The sequence below is a fragment of the Pteropus medius genome, unplaced genomic scaffold (genome assembly GCF_902729225.1).
Source record: "Pteropus medius unplaced genomic scaffold, Ma_sr-lr_union100, whole genome shotgun sequence".
NCBI lineage: Eukaryota > Metazoa > Chordata > Mammalia > Chiroptera > Pteropodidae > Pteropus > Pteropus medius.
Window position 1 is genome coordinate 1,828,558 of NW_024348533.1, and position 20,421 is coordinate 1,848,978.

Sequence of the window (20,421 nt, forward strand, 5' to 3'; positions counted from 1 at the left end):
ATCTCTTAACTTTTCCAGTCTATGTAGCAAGTACATTTTGGTATAAATACGCTAAAAGGAAACAACACAACTTGCTCAGTGTTTTTGAAAAAGAATACTGTTATACCTGTGTTTTATTATAAATAACCAGGTTCTGTCATATTTTATCTTCTTGCCAGCAAATGAAGGACATTGTTTCATAAAGCTTCTAAAATGTACATGAATATTTAATTAAATCATATTTCCTTGAGAAAATAAAGTTCATTCGCATTTATAGCAGACAGTTGTGAGGAGTACATAATTTTCTTAAGACCAGGGTAGCCAGTACCGGTTGCTTGTGGAACAAAACTCCTCAATTTTTAAAACCTTTTTTTAAAAAATAAACATACAATCATAAGTGTTCATTTACTTTAAAAATTCTAAAGATGAAGAAAATTATCGTCTATATATTTAAGTCCTTGTATAAATTACAAAACTCAAGTTTATGTTACAGAGTCCCTTCCCCATAGGAAGCATAAAGCACTTTTGTGGTACCTTTCACCAGTAAATATTTGTATCACATTGAATCTGACAAACAAAATAAAAGTTGATATTGCATCTATAAGCCCCAACAAGAGAACATTCTTCCAAGCGGTCTCTCATGATGAACGAGCTTCAAAAGTCATTTGATTGCCATGATTTAACTCAATCTCCAATAAAGATATATAAAAGTAATACATATATTGACTTCAGTAGAAATCTAAAAAAAATCAGTGAACTGCAGACTCTTCTTGCTTGAGGTCAACAAACACCCTTTGGAAGACAAACCAAGAGTAGTTTAAGACCAGACAACAAAATAAAATTACAACAATAATAATTATAATAAAAATAACAATAATAAAATAAAAATAACAACGACCAACAATGAGGTAAACTCCCCTTTAAAAAGGCAATGAGTTGCCTGGACTGTCAGGAGAGAGTTCGATTGTACCTGACACCCAAATGTTTTTCTAACCAGAGTTCAGCCAGTTGCATGGTTGAGGCAAAAGTACTTGCCTTGGAGCCTAAGCACATTTTATACTGCTTAGGGTCCAAGTTAGGGTCACAATGAACTGGATGGAAAATATGCACCACTCCTACTTCTTGACTTCTGAAGGGCCTTAAACCAGATAGAATAACTTTATTGTAGAGATCTACATCTTCTAGTCCCCAGCCTTGTATTGAGGTATCAAATCCACCTGCACCCAGAAGATCACTTTTATAAATACAGGTAATTCCATATCCATAGTCTCTCCAAAATCCAGTCTTCTTTGAGAAGACAAAGTCATCATCAGTGGGAGGATTTACCCTGTTGGTTACCTTTGGGTCATACTGGCTAAAGATGATGGGGTAGTACACCTGTTGTCCCTGAACTGTATTGTCTCTACATCGTTGGAGAAAGTCTCCTCTGAAGATCAAGTCAACATCACAAAATAGCAGCAAAGTATCATTGTCAAAGTGGGAAGAAGCCATTTCAAGACCAAGACCTCTGGAAAACTCTCCTTTCATGGGGATCAGGGTTATTTCTGCTTTAGGGTACTTGTTCTGATAGTCTTTTATCAGCTCCAGATGCTTGTTGGAATCTTGGCCAGCATCCCTACTGAAAAGGATGATGACCAGTTTTACATTCTGCTTTGGGATCAGACAAGTATTTTCAAAGTTCTCCATGAATCTCAAGAAAATGTCATATCTTCCAGTGAGAGGAACAAGAATGTGTATTTTCTTTTCATTGCGCCCTCCCACTTCTTTGGCATCTTGAAAAGAAGATAATATCTTTAAAGAATTAGAGATAAAGGAGAATGACTGGGTATCACTGTTAATAGTTTCCACAAGGCTGTTGACATCTAGCTCTTCAGTTTCTCTGAAGAAAGGTTTGCTGAACAACTGCTGAAGATAGGCATGGCGTCTCACTGGTACAGTCAGTTTCCTCCCCTTGTGCCTTTTGTATAAGAGGAGTAAATCCAAAATGTACTCCACTCCATGCATGGGATCAACCTTGCGGTAGCCATATTGAATTTCCTTGAAGTCAATGACCCGTCCCCTACTCTTGGCATTCTCATTGATCATCTCCATCACCTGCAGGACAGTATCATCCAGTGCTGTTCTTAGTATACTATTGATGCTCTGTCGAGGAGGCTGGTTCTCAGATGCTGAGTAAAGGAGCTTTCCTGTCAGGAACTCCCATTCTATCACCTCATCTCTCTCCCGGGGCTGGAAGTGGTTGAAAGAAGGCATCACCCCCAGCTGCTGATCTTCTTTGCTCACTTCACTGTTACTGAGCTTGCTCATCAGTGCGCTCTCCCGGTGGAGCTGGATGGTGCGGTAGCGAAGTTCAGAAATTTTGCGGCTGAGCATGTAGTTATGAAGCCTATATTGGTAGGCAGGCCTTTTGTTGGGATGAAGTGTTATGGCTGCATGGATTTTGCTATTGTGAAGGTCTTGGATATAACCCTTTCGATTGTGTTCATAATTTTCATGGAACAGCTGCTGCATCTGAAAAGCAAAAGGAAATCAGAATGTTAGAATACATTTTAAAAAAAAATACTGCAATGAACTAGACTATTTAAATGAAAATATTTTATATAAATTAGTTAAATGGTATTTCGTAAAATAATGCCTTGGAAAATTTATATTTAAAAGAAATGAAAATAGTTTTTAAATGTCAAATTCATATGCTCAAATGCTGGAACTTAACCTCTAGCTATATGTTTGGAAGTAAAGAATATCGTCCCTTTGATATTCAACCCAGAATATCAAAGAAAACAAGAATTGGCCGAAACCCCGTGATGGACCATCGTGAGGGAGAGGCAGCGTGGGTGGAGCATGAACTTCCCCAATAGAGGTTCGATGAGGAATAAACTCAATCCCCTGCTGCTTGGAAAGATAACACCAGCCCCGAAGTGGACATAAAATTAATTTAGTATCCTGCAGGGGTCCCCAACCCCCAGACTGTGGACCAGTACCGGTCTGTGGCCTGTTAGGAACCGGGCTGCACAGCAGGAGGTGAGCGGTGGGTGAGCGAGGGAAGCTTCACCTGTATCTGCAGCTGCTCCCCAGCGCTAGCATCACTACCTCAGCTCCATCTCAGATCCTCAGGCATTAGATTCTCATAGGAGCGCCGGTCCCTGGTGCCAAAAAGCTTGGGGACCGCTGTGATATACTATCTTCACAGAATAAGTTCTTGGTAAAGTAAGGTGGGACAGAAGCTATATTGATCTACACTACTAATTTAAAGGATCATATACAAAACTAGATGTGTTTGACATCTTTATGCTCAAGAAAGGCTCTCTGCTAGTCTAGAACAAGCTACCTCAGGCAGAAATAAAAATTAGAAAAGTGTAGAATTATGAGATCACACTTCAAACTACCAGCTGACTTCTCCTCTGCCAGTCAGTAAAGAAACAATTCAAAGTACCAAAGGAGAAGGAGGAGATATCTGCGAACATACTGATGAGTAAGGAAAAAAGGAATACTGCAAACTTAACAATGCATATCCAAAGCAAGTAAAAATTATAGGCCAATCAACTAAATTATAGAAAATATAATCTCCATAAAAAAGAACTCAAGAAATAGATAAATGAGCTTAAAGAAGATAATAAAACCATCGATCATCACATTTTGAGAAGCATAAAAAAGGGTTTATGGAAAACATCGGAAGAAGAGATTTGAGAAAATTTAGCAAATTAATAGAAATATAAAAGACAAGTTAAAAGTCTGGAGAGAGAGATCTATATACATATACACACATCTATATTTTCATATACATATATATATACTATATATAAATGTATATATTTAATATAGATATAAAAGTTTAAACATCTATTTAATACTATTAAATATATAATAAAGGAGATAAAAATATGTATGTAAAATATGTCAGAGGGATATGTATCCTTAAAATAAAGGCAGATATGTATCTACGTTCAATCAGGCAAAGAGAAAAACAAAACAAAATAAACAAACAGAACCCACTTTGGCTCTAAGTAGGAAAAGAATGAATATTGCCACCACATTCTCGATCATAGCATTCAATGCTGAAAAATGGTAGAGCACAGCCTAGGAAGACACCAAGGAAGCAAATTAATAACTCACAATTTCATATTCAATCAAGCTAGAGCTCAAGTGATCTCAACCAAGCTAGAGTTCAAATTTTATTGCAGAAAATAAATAGGTCCTAACACATAAGAATTTGTGGCAGATTTGTGGTGATAAATTCTTTAACACTCTTCCCACTGAGAGGTGGGGTCTATGTCCCCTTCTCTTGAATCTGGGTGACCTGTGACTACTTTAACTAATAGTCTACAGTAGAAGAGACACTGTGCCAGTTTCCAGATTAGTAACTTTTTGTCTTTGGGAACTCTCAATCTGCAGAAGCCAGCTGCTAAGTAAAAAGCCTGAGTTAGTTACTTTGCTGCTGGCAGGACCTTCAGTAAAATGTGGTCAAGTAGAATCTTTGTTCCAATCCCAGAGACCACGAAGAAGTTGTCAATATTTCTTTGTAACATATTAAGAAAACTCTTTTCTACTTCTAGTTTGCTAACAGTTTTTATCATGAATGAATTTTGATGTTGATCAAATATTTTTTCTGCACCCCCTGAGAGGATTTTGTGATGTCTTTTTGTTGTTGTTATGCTGAATTGTACTGCTTAATTTCCTAATATTAAATCACCTTTTATTCCTTGACTAAATTTATCATGATCCTGATACATTATCTTCTTTACCTATCGCTGGAATATATTTTCAAATAGTTGTTTAGGACAACTAACAGAACTAATACCACAAAATATCAATTCTCCCCAATTTGATTTATAGACTCAATGTTTGTTATAATTCAATTAATGAAAGACTTTATTTTAAAAGGGTATACATATACATACATGTAGAATGACGTAGATTTTTCTGATATGTATGTACATAAATGTGTGTGTGGATATGTGGGTGGATAGAGGGAGGTAGAGAAGAAGGGAGATAGAGGGAGGAGTGGGAAGAGAGAGAAATGAACGAGAGAGAAGATGTCACGGAAGTTTTTCTAGAGAAGGTGATCTAAAAGGAGTAAGACCAATACCATAGCAGATTCTTTATCTCCAGTATTTTCCTTGGTTGCTTTTCTATATTCAAATTTTTTAAATCAACTCATTCGACTTTGAAGAATATAATAGTATATATTTCGAGAAGGATTTTGGACTTGATTCAAGACACAGTAGTTCAGTTGCATCTAATATTTTTTTCTGAAAACTCATGCCAATTTTTATTTGAAAAAATGATCGATGTTAAATTCAATTAAATCCATAATTTGTAGTGGACTGTTATATCTCCATTTTTTGTTTACCTGAAATTCCTTCAATATTTCACTTTACCTATACCCTATACCTTTTTCTTTGTATACAAGAAGGTAAAAAAAAAAATCAAACTTCTGATTACATATTGACTAGTAATTATACCACCTCTAAAAAGTATTGGCTATCTGAAACTATTCTTTCTTAAGGCATGCTTTACATTACTAAGAAAAAGGAAACATACTAAATTACATAGAAAACATGGCTCAGAGGTGAGTTGTTAAGCTGCAGATTTACCAAGCTCCTTTAGTGATATTGATGTGATAAAGGAGACATCTTGTTATAGAACAAATAATATCTTAGTATTGAAATGTTTAACTGGCATCACTCACATCATTACAACCCAAGCTGTCCCTACACATTCCCTTGCAGAAATATTACAAACAGACCTAGACGGTGACGGAGGCAACCCTTAAAAACAGCACATTCATACATACTCCAGGCTGTACAATAAGGATGGGAACATCTTGAATTTATGTCATATTTTCCATTAAGAAACACAAGGCATATCCAAGTTTTCTCTTTTTATATGTAGGGAGGTCTAAGCTATGCAGGATAGACATGAGAATGGTTAAGAGCCAGTCTATGGAGTCTGCCAAATGTAGATTGGCTCCACAATTTCTAATCCATTTCCTAGCCTTTCTGCCTGGAGTTCAGTCTCCTTATCCATAAAAAGGAAAATGCCAACTCAATGCATATTAAACTGTTGCTCAATAAGAAAATAAATTTATTTTATTACTGAAAATGCTTAGCATTGTGTCTAAGAAACTAAGAACTAAGAAAACAATAAATGATAACTATATAAACAACAGTTCAAGGATTTGCCAGCCTCCTCCTGAGATTGTTCTTTTTAGCTAGTTTTCAGAGAATGAGTGGCACCCTTTAGTTGGCTGGCTTCATCTTCACTCATTTCTGGAAATGCCTGAACAATTTGGCCACATACACTCAGTGCTTCAATGTATCTAACATGCCACTGAGGCACCTTCTGCTAAAAAAGTCCTAAATATTTTACTAAACAATAGGTGATTTACTGTGGGGATTTTGGGAAACCACTGTTCAAGAGAGTTAAGTGATTTAACCAAAGGCCAACCGAGAATGAGAGATCACGACTAAAACTAAAATTAAGTAACCTAAATTTTGAGTGTAGCAAAAGTGTTTTAAAGTATAAAATTTACTTTTAAAATTACATTAGCCTTTTTGAAATAATTCAGGATCTCTAATTTAAGTTGGCTTCCTTTCCTTTACAGACAATTGATTTCTTGGTACCTCCAGAGCCTTACGCTCAAAGGGAAAATCATTTCACACTAACAAAATCACAGCAGCAATTAACATCGGTGTGTCCCGAATGACCCCTGAGCTTAACATGTATCATTCAAAAATCTCTCCTTCTGAGAAGAAAATGACCTGAGGACTATAAAAAAATCTATTATAAAAATTAGAGAGTGGAAGAATAAGTGCCAAGATATAGTTGTGTTATTAATCTTCTACTATATTGAACTTCCATTTCCCTCTTAGGTTTATTAATAATTAAAATATAGCAGAGGTAATTTCTGGAATGATCATAGCTATGTAAACAAAGGACTTCGATTTCAGCAATTAAAATTTTAAACAGGGATTGACTGCAAACAAGGCAACTTTTGGAGCAATGTAAAATTTGTAAAAATAGATTGTGGTCGTGGTCACACAACTGTATAAATTTACTAAGTATTATTAAACTGGACGCTTGAAAGGGGAGGATTTTGTAAATTAAACCTCAATAAGGCTATTTTAAAAAGACATAAGGAATGCTAAAAATAAAATACAGCAAACGCCAACTTTAAAATGGAACAGACTACTGGGATAACACATAGTCACTAAAATATGTGTGGAATTGCCAAAAGCTGACGAGGTTAAGCAGATTCATCTAGAATCAAGTGGAGGCAAAAGGCCAAGCCGAGCAATATCCGTGACAAAAGGGTTCAAGGACAGTTGATCTCAGAAAAAAACAAAGAAAAATATACTGCCTGATAATGTAGGGCATAAAACCTGTAGGTACAGGAATTGAGGTGACCTGGGCTGACAGAATAAGCCCCGGATGAGAATGTTTTGTTTCAGAGAAGTAGAAGAGACAGAGCTACAGAAAGCAAAGAATTAAACAGTTAGGTCATGTTCTCATGAAGCAGGTATAATTTGAGGCAGCAGAGACGACTGAAAACTTTTCTTTGTGGAAATCAGCAAGCCTAGAACTGTAACAAACACCTCTACCAAATAAATGTATGGTAGAGGGCTTGTCCAGGGAAAAGTAATTTTTCCAGAGATAAGTATGTTTTCTAAAAGAGGATAAGAGTACATCACTAACACCAAGTTTCTATAAGACTAGATGAAAAACTAGCCTCCTCCCGATCCCCCCAAAAGCAGCCATGGAACTGAGGAAAAGATTAAATATTAAGCAACTGCTTAAAAAAAACATAAGCATTTTTCTCTGTCTTTGAAACCAACAAAGTAGAAATATAAGACCTCAGGGATGTGATGATTAAGGTGAAACATAAGCTCACAGAACTAATAAAGAAAGAATAAAAAATAAACTATCACGGACATGAAAATAAAATCAGAAGGAAAAGAATAGACATCATGGAAAGCTCTTGAGGGACAAAAAAGATAAAAATCAGGAAAGCTAAAAAAATGGAACAGAAATAAAAAGTACACTGTGGAAAGTCATGCTAAAATACTGACTACAGAGCTTCATGCACACAATGTAGGCGACGTGGGGAACACTAAAAGGTGTATTGGAACAAGGACACTGTAAAATAAAAACATGGCAAAAGTATAGATTTTTTAAAAAGAGTACAATGGATTAGAGATAAAGAATTCAGGATGTAGAAGAGTATTTGGTATATAGTAACTGCTATTAATAAGAGTTATAATAAGAATTAGCTATTATTATTATCGTACTTATTTGGTTTTACTATTTTTATGCATAGGTATTGCATGAATGAGTAAATGAGAATGACTCTGATTATTTTCCTCAGAAAATAATTCAAATAGGCTCAGTATATAACCTCAGGATATAAATTGAATTCAGACCATCATTGAAAAATTGAAAAACTAAACTGACTTCATGAGGTCTCTGTTGAAATGAAGGGGAAACAAGAGGCCACTCCACGGCTGGGGAACTGTTCGTGAACACCCTTCACGCTCTCTACCAAGAAAATAATTGCATTAATTTTTCTCTATTAAGGACAAAATTTCCTTCATTTATTTGTGTAAAGAAGCTATTTCAGTTTAGTGAAAGTTCTTTTGTTCCCATTATGCCACTCATTTTTTCTAAAAAGAAACATCTTTCTAACTTAGAAAATTCTCTTTGAATCCCTTCCTGTGTACAAGATTAAGGAACATTTGAGAGAAAGAGGAATTCCTATTCTAGGAAGTCCAGGCTTTGCAGACGAGAGTAATGTATGAAGGCAAACAGGAAATAAATCATTAGAATGGTGTAAAATGTAATGGTGAATATGTACCTCAGGGTTTGGTAATTTGCCTTGCAAATATTTAAACTCATTCTATTTTCTATGATTTAGTTATGCTGTACTACATAACTATATGAACAGTCTTATTGCCCTTAATGCAAATACATAATGATCTTTTTTTATTTTATAAGATCAGGAAATATAAAGGTTTTAATCAAAATAATGAATTTTCAAATGAACATTATTATTTTTCCTCAATTACTGACTTCAAATATTAGCAGTAAAGTTCTTAAAGTGTGTCCCACTTCTCCAGCAATAATGACACTATAAAAACAATACCTAATTCTAAATATTAAGGAGAAGTAAGTTTGAGAAAAATAAATATACATATATCATTCCATAATTAAAGAATGAAAAAATGTTAAAGGGTATAGCTTGAATAAGTTGTTGAAAGCAAAGATCTAGTTTAAGTGTGATAAGATACACCCTATTTCATATTACATATGCATGTTTTGTCACAAAAAATGTATTATTTGCTACTAAGATTTATAAAAATAATAGCACCTTGGAAATAGCCACATCTAATCTGCAAATTCTACTTTAAAAATTTACTCTATAGCATGTGATAAAATTGCACGGAACTAAATACACATGTATGCATAGACACACAAATAAATACAAGCAAAACTGAGGAAATTTAATAAGAGCGGATGAATATACAAATGTGAATATTCTGATTGTGAGATTTAATTACATTTTTGCAAGATTTCGCCGTGGGGGAAGTTGTTAAGGGGTATGTGAACTTTCTCTGCATTATTATTTTTTTTACAACTATATGTAAATCAATAATTATCTCAAAATAGAAGGTTTAATTAAAAAATATAAAAATAAAATAGTTTGTCTCATTTTTTTAAAAAGAAAAACATCTCAAAGTATACTTAAAAGCAGCAAGTGTTGAAAACTTGTAGTCTGAAGGCTGCACATGTGATTTTGCCTTTTTAAGCTCATTGTTTTGAATGAATTTGAATTTGAAAAACGTGATGTGAGCAGTACATTTTACAGTTACTTTCAGTCTCATAAGTTTTCTTTATCTTTGTTTATGAATTTAAGTTGCCCAAGGACAACTGTGTTCTTAAATATCCCTTCCATGTAACTAAAACAATCTTAAAATGTCTTTTTCTTTTGAAATCTCGTCACAGGCTACAACATAGATGAGCCCTGTGGACATTATACTAAGTAAAATAAGCCAGTCACAAGAATACAAATACTAGATGATTCCACTTACATGAATGATAAAGTAGTCAAACTCATAGAAATGGAAAACAGAATGGTAGTTTCCAGGGGTTGGGGGAGGGGGAAATGGGGAGTCATTCAATGGGAACAGAGTTTCGATTTTGCAAGATGAGAAGGTTCTAGAGATGTGTTGCACAACGATGTGAATACAGTTGACACTACTGAACTGTACGCTTAAAAATGATTAAGATGGTAAAATTTTTTCTTTTCCTTTGATTTCACAAGATCCTCACATTTTCTTATGAGGAATACAAGTCAGTCTGGCCAGTTAATATACGTTTTTATAAATGGCTTACTCCAGATTAGCTTCCTTCATGGGCAAGATCTCTCTCATGGTAGCAATAAATGGTTCCGTTTGGCTATAGGTTCATGCTCTGTGCATTAAAATCCCACAAAAGGAAAAGCAGACCTCGCTACCCAGACAAAGGCAGAGAAGTGACACAAGGAAGATGGTGCTGCTGAGAACACTGAATACAGCGCTGAGCTGTGTCTGAGGCTGGATCATTTGCAGATTTTCTAGTGTCCTAGGATAGTAGTTTCTCTTCTATTCTATTTCAGGTAGTTTAGTTGTGGTTCTGTCACTTGTGACCAAAAGAGTCCTGTCATAAACAATCTGATAAACTGATATCCTTTAATTTCGGCTCTGTACTGTTAAATTTGCCTAGTTCAAGCTTCGCTGAAATCAAAGCAACGGTCTTATATGGGCAATCTATACCATTAAAACTGGTACTTTACTTCCTGTAACATTTCATTTTGTTATTTTAGTTTTAAAAAATCTTGTCAGACAACACAGAAAATAACTTCCAGATACTAACCCCTATGCATGATGAAGCGTTCTCAACGGTTTAAAAATACCTTCAGACAACATAGAGAATAATCATGTGATATAGATTTCCCAGCAGGGTGTAGTCTGAACCCATGCTATCTTAGGCAAATATCAAAAAGATTTAAAATCAGACAGAAATCACTAAGTTCATCAGATTTCAGTTTATAATGTTATCATGGCACATAATCATTTGTTAGTTAAATAAACCCATATACCTTAATTGAAATTATCCTGTTAGAAGTAAAATAATACTCCAATAAAAAACATTAACGATAATTGAATGTGACTCTCATCAATTTGCATGATTTATTATAATATACATATGTTCAGGCAGTGATGATACAGATGCTTCCTGATATATAGTTAGGATAATAGTGGATGATTGTCAAAACCTATACAGTTTACTTCCCCTGAAGATATTTTAAAATTTTTGGTAAATTGTCAAGTAAATTTTTACATTCACTATTTCCTTAAAAATTTTTTTTTTCAGAATTTATTACAGAGAGGCAAAGAAGAATTTCAAGAGGTTGTCAAGTTGCTCTTTGCAAACCTGCACACATTCTGTGCAATACCAATATAACTTAACTACCCTCTTCACTGGTGATTTATCACACCATAACTAATAACAGACAATGAGAAGAAGAGAAGTTATAACTTCTAAACTTGGTTTTCGAGAGCTTTGCAAAACTAAATGTAAAGATAGTTGCCACATAATTTTGAAAGGCATTAATGAATGTATTATATCAATTGGAGGAAATATATTCACTGTATGATGGCACTAATCATGCATAAAATTATATCTCACTTTTCAAATAAAAAAAGAGAAAACAATCTGCTTCCCAATTTATGAGTTTTATTCCAGTTATGAAACCTTTCAAATCCTAAAGAGATTCTTATTTAACTAAAGGTGCTGAAGCTAAAGGAAAAGCTGCTGCTCCAGCTGATTTTTTATTTCTATTCTCCCCAAATTCAAGCAACCAGCCTCACAGAAGACTTAACATGAGCTTATGTAATTCTGTATGAACATGTCATGTCATTCACTAATGTAAAAGCTGTCAGAATGGGGTAGGTAAGGACGGGGCTAAACTTATGACATTTTGTATAAAGGATGTCATATATTCTGTGACTGATGGACTTTGATTATATAACAATTTTTAGTGACCATCATTAATGTTTCCATAGCAACTTTCAGGGCAATTGGGAGAACTGTTTGCAAGAAGCTAACATTTGATGGCTTCCAATAAATAAAAGGAGGGCCATTATACAGGTAACTGGTTTATGTGCAGTTTTTACATCAGTAGACCTATGTTCAAATATATACTGAAATGGATACAAAACATTATATTCTCAAGAGTTAAGAGTAAAAATTTCATATTCATCACACAGAACATTGACTTCAACTGTCAGTACATTACAGAGTACTATCTTAACAGATAAGTTGGGTAGGACACAGTGTAGTGCCATGTGCATAGTAGAAAGCTAGTAACATCTAATTAATATAAACACTGAAAACATGAGAAGGCTATAATAGATTCCATGACAATATACTGATTTCTTTCATTAACTTTCCTTGACCAAACCTTTCCTGATCTAATCTTCCCCGATATTTTGGCTACCCCCTCTCACTTGAGGAATGGGTGACTCATTCATTCATTTAAAAATATTTACTGAATTTATAAAATGTGTGCGCTGCTGTGGATAGAGCAACAAAAGAAACCTGTCCCTGCTCTCATGAAATTAACTGTCTGGTCGGGGAAACAAGCACTAAATATATAAACTCAGAAATGACTGTATAATTTTGACCACCGTTCATTGCACTAATTACACCATACTGATGCTTTACTTGACTGTATGCCTTTCTAGATGACCTGCTCCCAGAGGGTAGCCTGGGCTTGACACTTAATAAAACATTTATAATTATTTTTCTTTTATAAATTAACACATGCTCCCAAAAATATCTAGTCAATAACCACAGAGAGATTAAAACATGTACTGAAAGGACTTTAATTCTCTAACGGAAAATTCTTAGCATTCCACATTATTTCTCAGGTTTCTAAATATTAAGTCAAAAAGTAAAATGTAACAGAAGACTTTACATATCTGTGTTGTATGAGCTTTGGCATGTATCTTAACGCTTTTATATCTCGCTGAAGTCGTGACTTGTAGTCTAGTACTATTGTGGCGTGACTGATGGTGGTCACACATCTCTTTACTAGTTGTAATCCATGTACTCATCCAAGCAGGGAGAAAGGTCCAGGACACTCATCATCATTCCTGCTTTGTGTCACTGGAATGTGAAATGACTGTAGGAGTCTTAATTGATTCTAAATCAGGCTGGGCTCTGTCTTATTAAAAATTTCTGCAAAAGTAAATGAAGTGCTGCCAAGAGACAACAGTAAATGAGAATGAAAGCAAACCCGGAAGAAGGGTTTTGCTACCTGCCTGAAGAAAAGATTCTTCCATTCAAGAAACAGGACAGAACTAAGGCTTATGTAGGAATTGCTAGAGTGGTATGGAGTTAGGCCTGGCTTTGGGGGATATTTCAATTACTTAGAGGAAAGAAGAAACAAAAACGAATCTCTCCTGCAATTTCCTCTGTTATTCTTTCAGCTTGTGCTCATGCATGTCTATTTTGGGTGAAGATCTTGGCTCTGGAGTCACAGGCCTGGTTTTGAGATCTACTCTTCCATTCCCAGTCTGATCTTGGACAATTTACAACTTCTGAGAAAAGAAGAGCTCCTGGACTGTTCTCTACATCATATGAAACAAGCTTAAAACAGTGTCTGGAATAAATTAAGGACTCAATAGATATAACTATTATCATCATTTGGTAAACTTTAGATGGTGAAATTTCTTGCACTCTAAAGCAGACCACAAAGACATCCCTGTTATACATTAATGTCTAATTTGGTAGGTTACTAGTGAGTAGACTTTAGTTATACATGAAGTTTAAAGATTTTAAGTTTCTGTATCATTTACCTGTAAGAAAGAACTTGATTTTACCTGATGATCAGTTCCTGGATCATCAGGTAAAATCTAGTAGTCCAGTGAGGGTGGCCAAGATGGCCTTAACATTCCCTTCGACTTGAGCAAACTTTAGATGCATTTCTTCCTGATGACATGCCCCTGATCTCCCTTTTAAAAGAGCATTTACTTTGGAAAATTGTAATTATAAATTCTTCCTCTGCCTCTTTGAGATATAAATCTTCTTCCTATCTCTCTTCAGTTTTACAACCTAGGAATGTCTTTCTCAAGGACCTGGGAGCCATCCCTTTGAAATGTAATAATCAAGAAAGATAGAGTTCCTGTCTCCTAGTCTTTCTCAGAGGGTAGAAGCCTAACCTCCATAAACACAGATTAGCAAACACAGATGGTCTAATCACACTCACCAAAGTTCCTGTGAAATCCTCCATTCCTTTTTCAGTAGCTCATCCCAGTGCTTAAAAACTCTCCTGCCTTTTTTTTGTTCAGCAGTAGTCAAGTTCAATCTCTCTCCCCTACTGCAATAGTTTTGAATAAAGTCTTCCTTGACTGTTTAACTCTGTGCTGTGTAATTTTTCTTTCAGATGGATCATAGGCAATACTTGGTGAAGCATTGTGTTACAGTGCTGAGATCCCTTGATCCATTTACAAGCTCTTTGCTCTCATTAGCTTAAAAAAAAAAAAAAAAAAAAAAGGAAAGAAAGGCTCAAATTATGATCCTACTCCTTATGGTGCAATCAAGGAGATAAGTGGTGCTTCCTTCCAGCTGATTTTATTAACATTAAAGTTTTATGATAAATTATGAAGATCCCTAGAGCTAAACACCCAATTAAAATAACATAAGCATGGCAGGATGTCTATTATAATGTTTTTCTTAGAAGAAAAATTCTAATTATAGTGTTGTAGACTTCTGTGGGCACAGCACTGCTATGGGAATAGATGGGAATCACAGCTCTAATAAACAGGTAGGAGTTTCTAGGATGGCGCTAAAGCAAAAATAAGCAAAGCCTAATCTTTAAAAGTCAAGTTTTCTGGAAATGAAAACACAACAACTTGAGTCATTGTGACTTTCTAATTACACTTATATTTCCTTACTGGAGACTGGATATAGCTCATGTTTCTTTCTCATATAGAAAGTTGTCACAACAGAATGGGTAATTTACATTAAGGATTAATAAAATCACTTCATAAGACCCAATAAATTTCACAGTGCACTCATTAGCTTTAGTAAAAAAGTCAAGGATAGTCTAGATTTCAAATCTACAATTATCTTTCAAAATGAATTAAAAAAATTTTTTTTTAAATTTCCGTCTGAGCAGAAAAAATAAAATAAATGACTTTTTAGTCCTAAAAAGCAAAGGTAGAATTCCAAGGAGAAAATGGATGAGAACTGAGGAATACAATTATAATTAGTATAATCAACGAGTTAAAAAATTATTTTATAAACAAACAAAACTAAACTATACACTCCAAATCCAACAGCTTTTGGATTTGTTTTCATGGCTCTATTTTCAACACTATTGCTCCAATATTGGAGGGCATTTAAAATTTATTTCACGTAATGTTTACAGAGTTTTTTTTTTTAGACACATCACTTGAGATTTTCACATGAATATCATGTGTAATTATTTGTATTTCATAGGGTTAATCTCAGTGATATATTTATTGTGAAAATATTTCACAAAAGGATGACTTGTAATCACAATTTAATATATGGGTTATAAGACAATTAGCTATTTACAAGGAAAAAAACTTAACTCCATACCTATCTCAAATCTTGTACTATATACAATATATACATATACACATATATGTGTATATATATGTATGTGTGTATCTCAGATGTAGTAAAGGCCTAAATTGTACAAGCACTGCCCCCTACAAAAAGAAAAAGATATTACCAAACAATGGGAAGAAAATGTGGGTAAATATTTATATTTTCTAAGCACGTGGAAAACCCACTTTTAAGCAAAAAACTCAACAAAAATTACAAATTAAAAAAAATAACAGATTTTAATAGCACATTAACATTTAAAAAATTCCCATATCAAAAGCACCATAAACAAAATTAAAAAGCAGACACTGACTTGGGAAAGTGATTTTTGCAATAATGATGCCATGTCAAGTGTTATTATTCTTAATATATCATTAACCTATCCTTGCTCTCCCTTAACCCTCATCACCAATTCCTCTCCTAACAATCTTTTGAATCTTGTTTCTCTTTAGGGTAGCCGCTCTGGTCCAAGATACCAAGAACTTTCTCGGTATTTCTGCAATAGTCACTTGTCTGGTCATGTCTCATCTAGCCACTCTCCCAATAGTTTTCCATGATGCAACACGAGTCAGTTTCCTGAGGCCCAAATACGTCACGTGCCCCTTCTTTCCCCCATTGAGGACATGCAATGCTCTTAGAATAAAGTACTCCTCTTCAGCTTTCTCTCTTGGCTCTCAGCCTCTGTGCTCCAGGCTTCCTTTTTCCTTAGTGCCTTTTTGCATATGCCTTTCTCTCTACTTGGAATGTTCTCCCATCTTTCAATCTATTTCTTCCCCTATTTAACTATTACTCAGCTTAAATGTCACTGCCTTCTGGATACCTTCTCTGACTAGATCAGGACTTGAATATGTTCTCCAGGCACTCAATACCATTCTTCCCCACTATTGAATGCACTTTTAATCTTACATTTGTTTATTCATCTAAATACATCTGTCTCTCCAACAAATTTGGGAGTATTCTGAAAGCAGGACTGTGTCTCCTTTTCATTCCGTCTCCGGTGCCGGGTGTGTGATAAATGATGCGAGGCCAGGGTCATGTGGAAACGGGAGCCTTGACATACATCACATGCCTATGAGCAGATTCCAGATCTTCAGAAAAGATAGAGAATTAAAGATACAACTAGAATAATTTGGATTATAAATCCCTGCTTTAAAGCCTATCTCAGCACAGTGTTATATTGAAAGGCAAAAAAATTGACTGAAACATATACATACTAAAACAAAGAAACACATGTAGTATCTTCTCCTGACTTCTCAGTTCTCTGACTAGTACAATTACTCTTCTCTGACATAGAGACTCATTACTTATGCAACATCTCAGACTCCTCCTTTTTTCCCTCTTCCTAGCATCTCTGTCAACAAATCGTTGTTTTTTTTTTTAACAAGTGCTCCCTAATTATCCTTTTGTTTTCTTCCCCTCTTGCTGCTCTTTCAGACTCTGATTCAAGTCTGAATTACTGCAAATGCCTCTATCCTGGGACGAAGATATTAGTGCTCAAAGAAGCCACAGAAGGTATAGGCACAAATGAAATACCAATGAATGGTTTTGAACCTGCTAAATCAGAGGCCCAAGATAAAATCAGGGTGATATATTAATAGGACTCTGGGGCCCACTTCCCTCCTCCCTTCAATCAGAACGGCTCTACTTTAAGCTGTTATATATTAGGTTTCAAATAGTTTACTTGAAGAAAAATTTCTGCAAAAGGGAAAAAATGTTTGAAAATCACTGTCTCAATCACTCAAGTTTGCCCTTTCTGCACAGGCCTGCCAATTCGAATGCTACTCTTCCTTTAAAATCCAGCTAAATTCCGACCACACAGATGCACCTTCTATTTTCAGGACAGCCTGACTCTCCTTTGAAAGGTATTACAGAGTTCAGTATGTCACATAGTTTGGTGTTTACTGCAATACTTGCTAATTATTTCTTTTATCAATTAGGGATTTGTTTGTTTAGCGAATTAGTTATTTAGTTTTCATTCCTCCCATATCCACAGTTAAATTTTTAGTTTACGACCTAACAGATTTTTCATTTAGCTTACTATGACTGGTGTTGGGATAATTAAAGATGACAAAATCTGATTAAAAGATCATGATTTCAAAGAGGAATAAAAGATATCTTAGGAAAATAAATAAAAGATGTCTTAAGGAAAACAATAGATTTTTCTTAGAGTAGAATTTAGAACAAATGGGAGCAGCTCTTTTGGGATCTGAACTTGAGAAAGATCTAGAAGTTGAAGGAAAAAGTGCCACAATCAGTCTGGAGTGAATTCATGGGCTTGGCCTTTGTCATCTGTGTAAGGAAATGAAAATAGAGGGCATCCTCTTCCTGCTTAAATTTCTTCTTTGTGAAAACAAACAGTCCCCATGTATGTTTATGTAAATTATCTAAAAAAAAATTAACCAAGCATAAAACGTACTTTGTGGTTTTTTTGACAAATATTTCATTTTCTATTAAATAAAAGCATGTATCTTACTAATAGCTTTATTTTACTCTTACATACATTTTTTTTTTTTTTTTAAATAATGAGAACTCCAGATATTACCTTTGGCCATACGTTTGCTTTCCATGTAATCTTTCTTTAAACTTCCTGATCTTTTTTTTTTTTTCCCCTAGGAACGTGAGGCCGGGCATTAAGAAGTGGATGATAAATGAATTAAATAATTCATATACCAGAGTGCTGATTTCTACAAGCTGCACTGATTAAAAAATTGTTTGATGACAAAACAAACTTGAAAGTAATTACAGTTACATAGAGAAGGGACAATATTGTTACATTCACATCATCTGAGTTTAGATCTAAGTTGACTGTGGCTGTGTAGTTTATTCCCTCTGTGTTATTGTGAGATCCTCACTACAACTGGTATGTGGTTTTTCTGTCACCCCTCAAGATTCCCTTTATATGCTCTCATAGGTGGGCTCCAAAACTGACACTTGTGGAGAATGTCATGAGAAAAAACATACAAATAAGAAAATCGAAGATAGATATCTGGAGAGTTGGTTTTATGGCTTCTTACTACAGAATATTGGGAGAAGTAGACTTTAGAAGGAACACCATTGGGCTGGGAGTCTACTGATCAGCAATGCAATAGTGACAGTGAGCAAACCGCATCGACTGTGTCAATCTTCTCACCTATTAAATGGAGAGAATAAATGATTACCCTTTTAGCTGTACAATGTTGGCGTGAAGGTCAAAGAAAAAGTTACATGTAAGCATTAAAAATATATTTATACATGTGATACATTATTTAAAAGAGCAGTTTAAAAGAAGAGATGTAGAAAACATGTATCTCTGGTCAAATGTTAACTTTTACAAATGTCTCAGTAAACCAAAAAATGACATTACACGTAAAAACTTCTATTGAGGAATAAAATCAATTGACAAAATAATAAATAAATAAAAGATCTATTGAGTAAAATCAATTGACAAAATAATAAATAAATAAAAAGTCCTTTCTGGTATATATTTGAAACATTATCTAAGGATACTTTTAATTTTTCAACTATTTTTCAAATAAAAAAATCAAATGTTCTTCAATTGAAATCAGTGATTCTCACAATGGGGTGATGGTATATCAGAATCCAGGGTAGGATACTTAGATAAAAGAATTTGAACAAAACATACTCTAAAATTATCATTGTTTTCACTTATTTTTACTATATTTTCTTAATCTAAGTTAAAGTTTTAAATAACAGCTATGAAGGACATTAGAATAGTAAGTTAGTTTTAAAAAATCTAGGAAACTCAATTTTCAATAATTTACTTTAGAACTTAAGATTTCTTATAGTTCTTTATCAGGAAATTTAAGGATGGTTTCAAATTAGATCTTATCTTATTTCTGAGTTTCTGAAATAATTTGTTTGGGTCCTTTTGTAAGACAAAATAATCAAACTACATTTTAAGGAATTAAAATCACCCAATTCTAAATCAGAAACATGCAAAATTCAAAGTGGTGAGAGGATACAATACACCTTTTTTTATTGTTTGTAACAGTGGTATAATTGACTGATACCTTCCGCAAAATAACCATGTCATCTTTATAGTATATACCATAATGTACTTCAAAAATCCTAATAAGAAATGTATAACAACTACTAAAGATAACTTAAGAACATAAGAGCAAACTGAATAAATTGAAAAATTTACCATAATCCTGAGTGAGAAAGCAATTTTTCAAAAATTAATTTCTAAAATAGTTGAAGTTAAATTAATTAATTAGATTTTATTAAAATGCCTTTTTGTAAACAATGAAATGGCAGAAATTTTATCAGCATTTAAAAAGTGGTACTTAATAGGCTTATCCTAAAATATCTATGGTGGTTGAATAAAACTAGTCAAAAAGATTTGAAAAGGAGGACATCCAATATCTTTGAGTAATTTCAATAGTATGATAATAGCACAAGAATAGACAAATAGATCAATAGAACAGAATGAACAACCCTAATAGAGTCCTACATATATTCAGAAATTTAATAAATTAAAGTGAAGTATTTTAATAGGTGAGTAAAGGATAAATTATTCAACAAATGCTGTTAGCACAATTGTATATAATTTAGGAAAAACAAATTCGATTTCTGATTTAGAACACACACACAAATATAACTTTTAGATAATTAACTTTTTGTTTAGACATTTTTGGATCGTCTTCCCAAATAGATCACAGAGAATCTGGGGGATGGGGTAAGAGGACTGGCTCTGGTGCTACTTTACTTGGGTTTGACACCTGCTCTACCAAATGTGATCTAGCACAAATCATTCAGTATTTCTTC

The 20,421-nt window shown here is 34.2% G+C and overlaps 1 protein-coding gene across 1 annotated transcript in view; it reads right to left on the minus strand.

Annotated features, from left to right (window-relative positions):
- Window positions 1-75: 75 nt before the first annotated feature.
- Window positions 76-20,421, minus strand: part of CHSY3 (chondroitin sulfate synthase 3) — a 221,962-nt gene continuing 201,616 nt past the window's right edge. Inside the window, exon 3 of the mRNA XM_039880003.1 lies at window positions 76-2,490. Within this exon, the coding sequence (XP_039735937.1) occupies window positions 928-2,490 (1,563 nt within the window). The 3' untranslated portion in view covers window positions 76-927. The remainder of the gene's footprint in view (window positions 2,491-20,421) is intronic.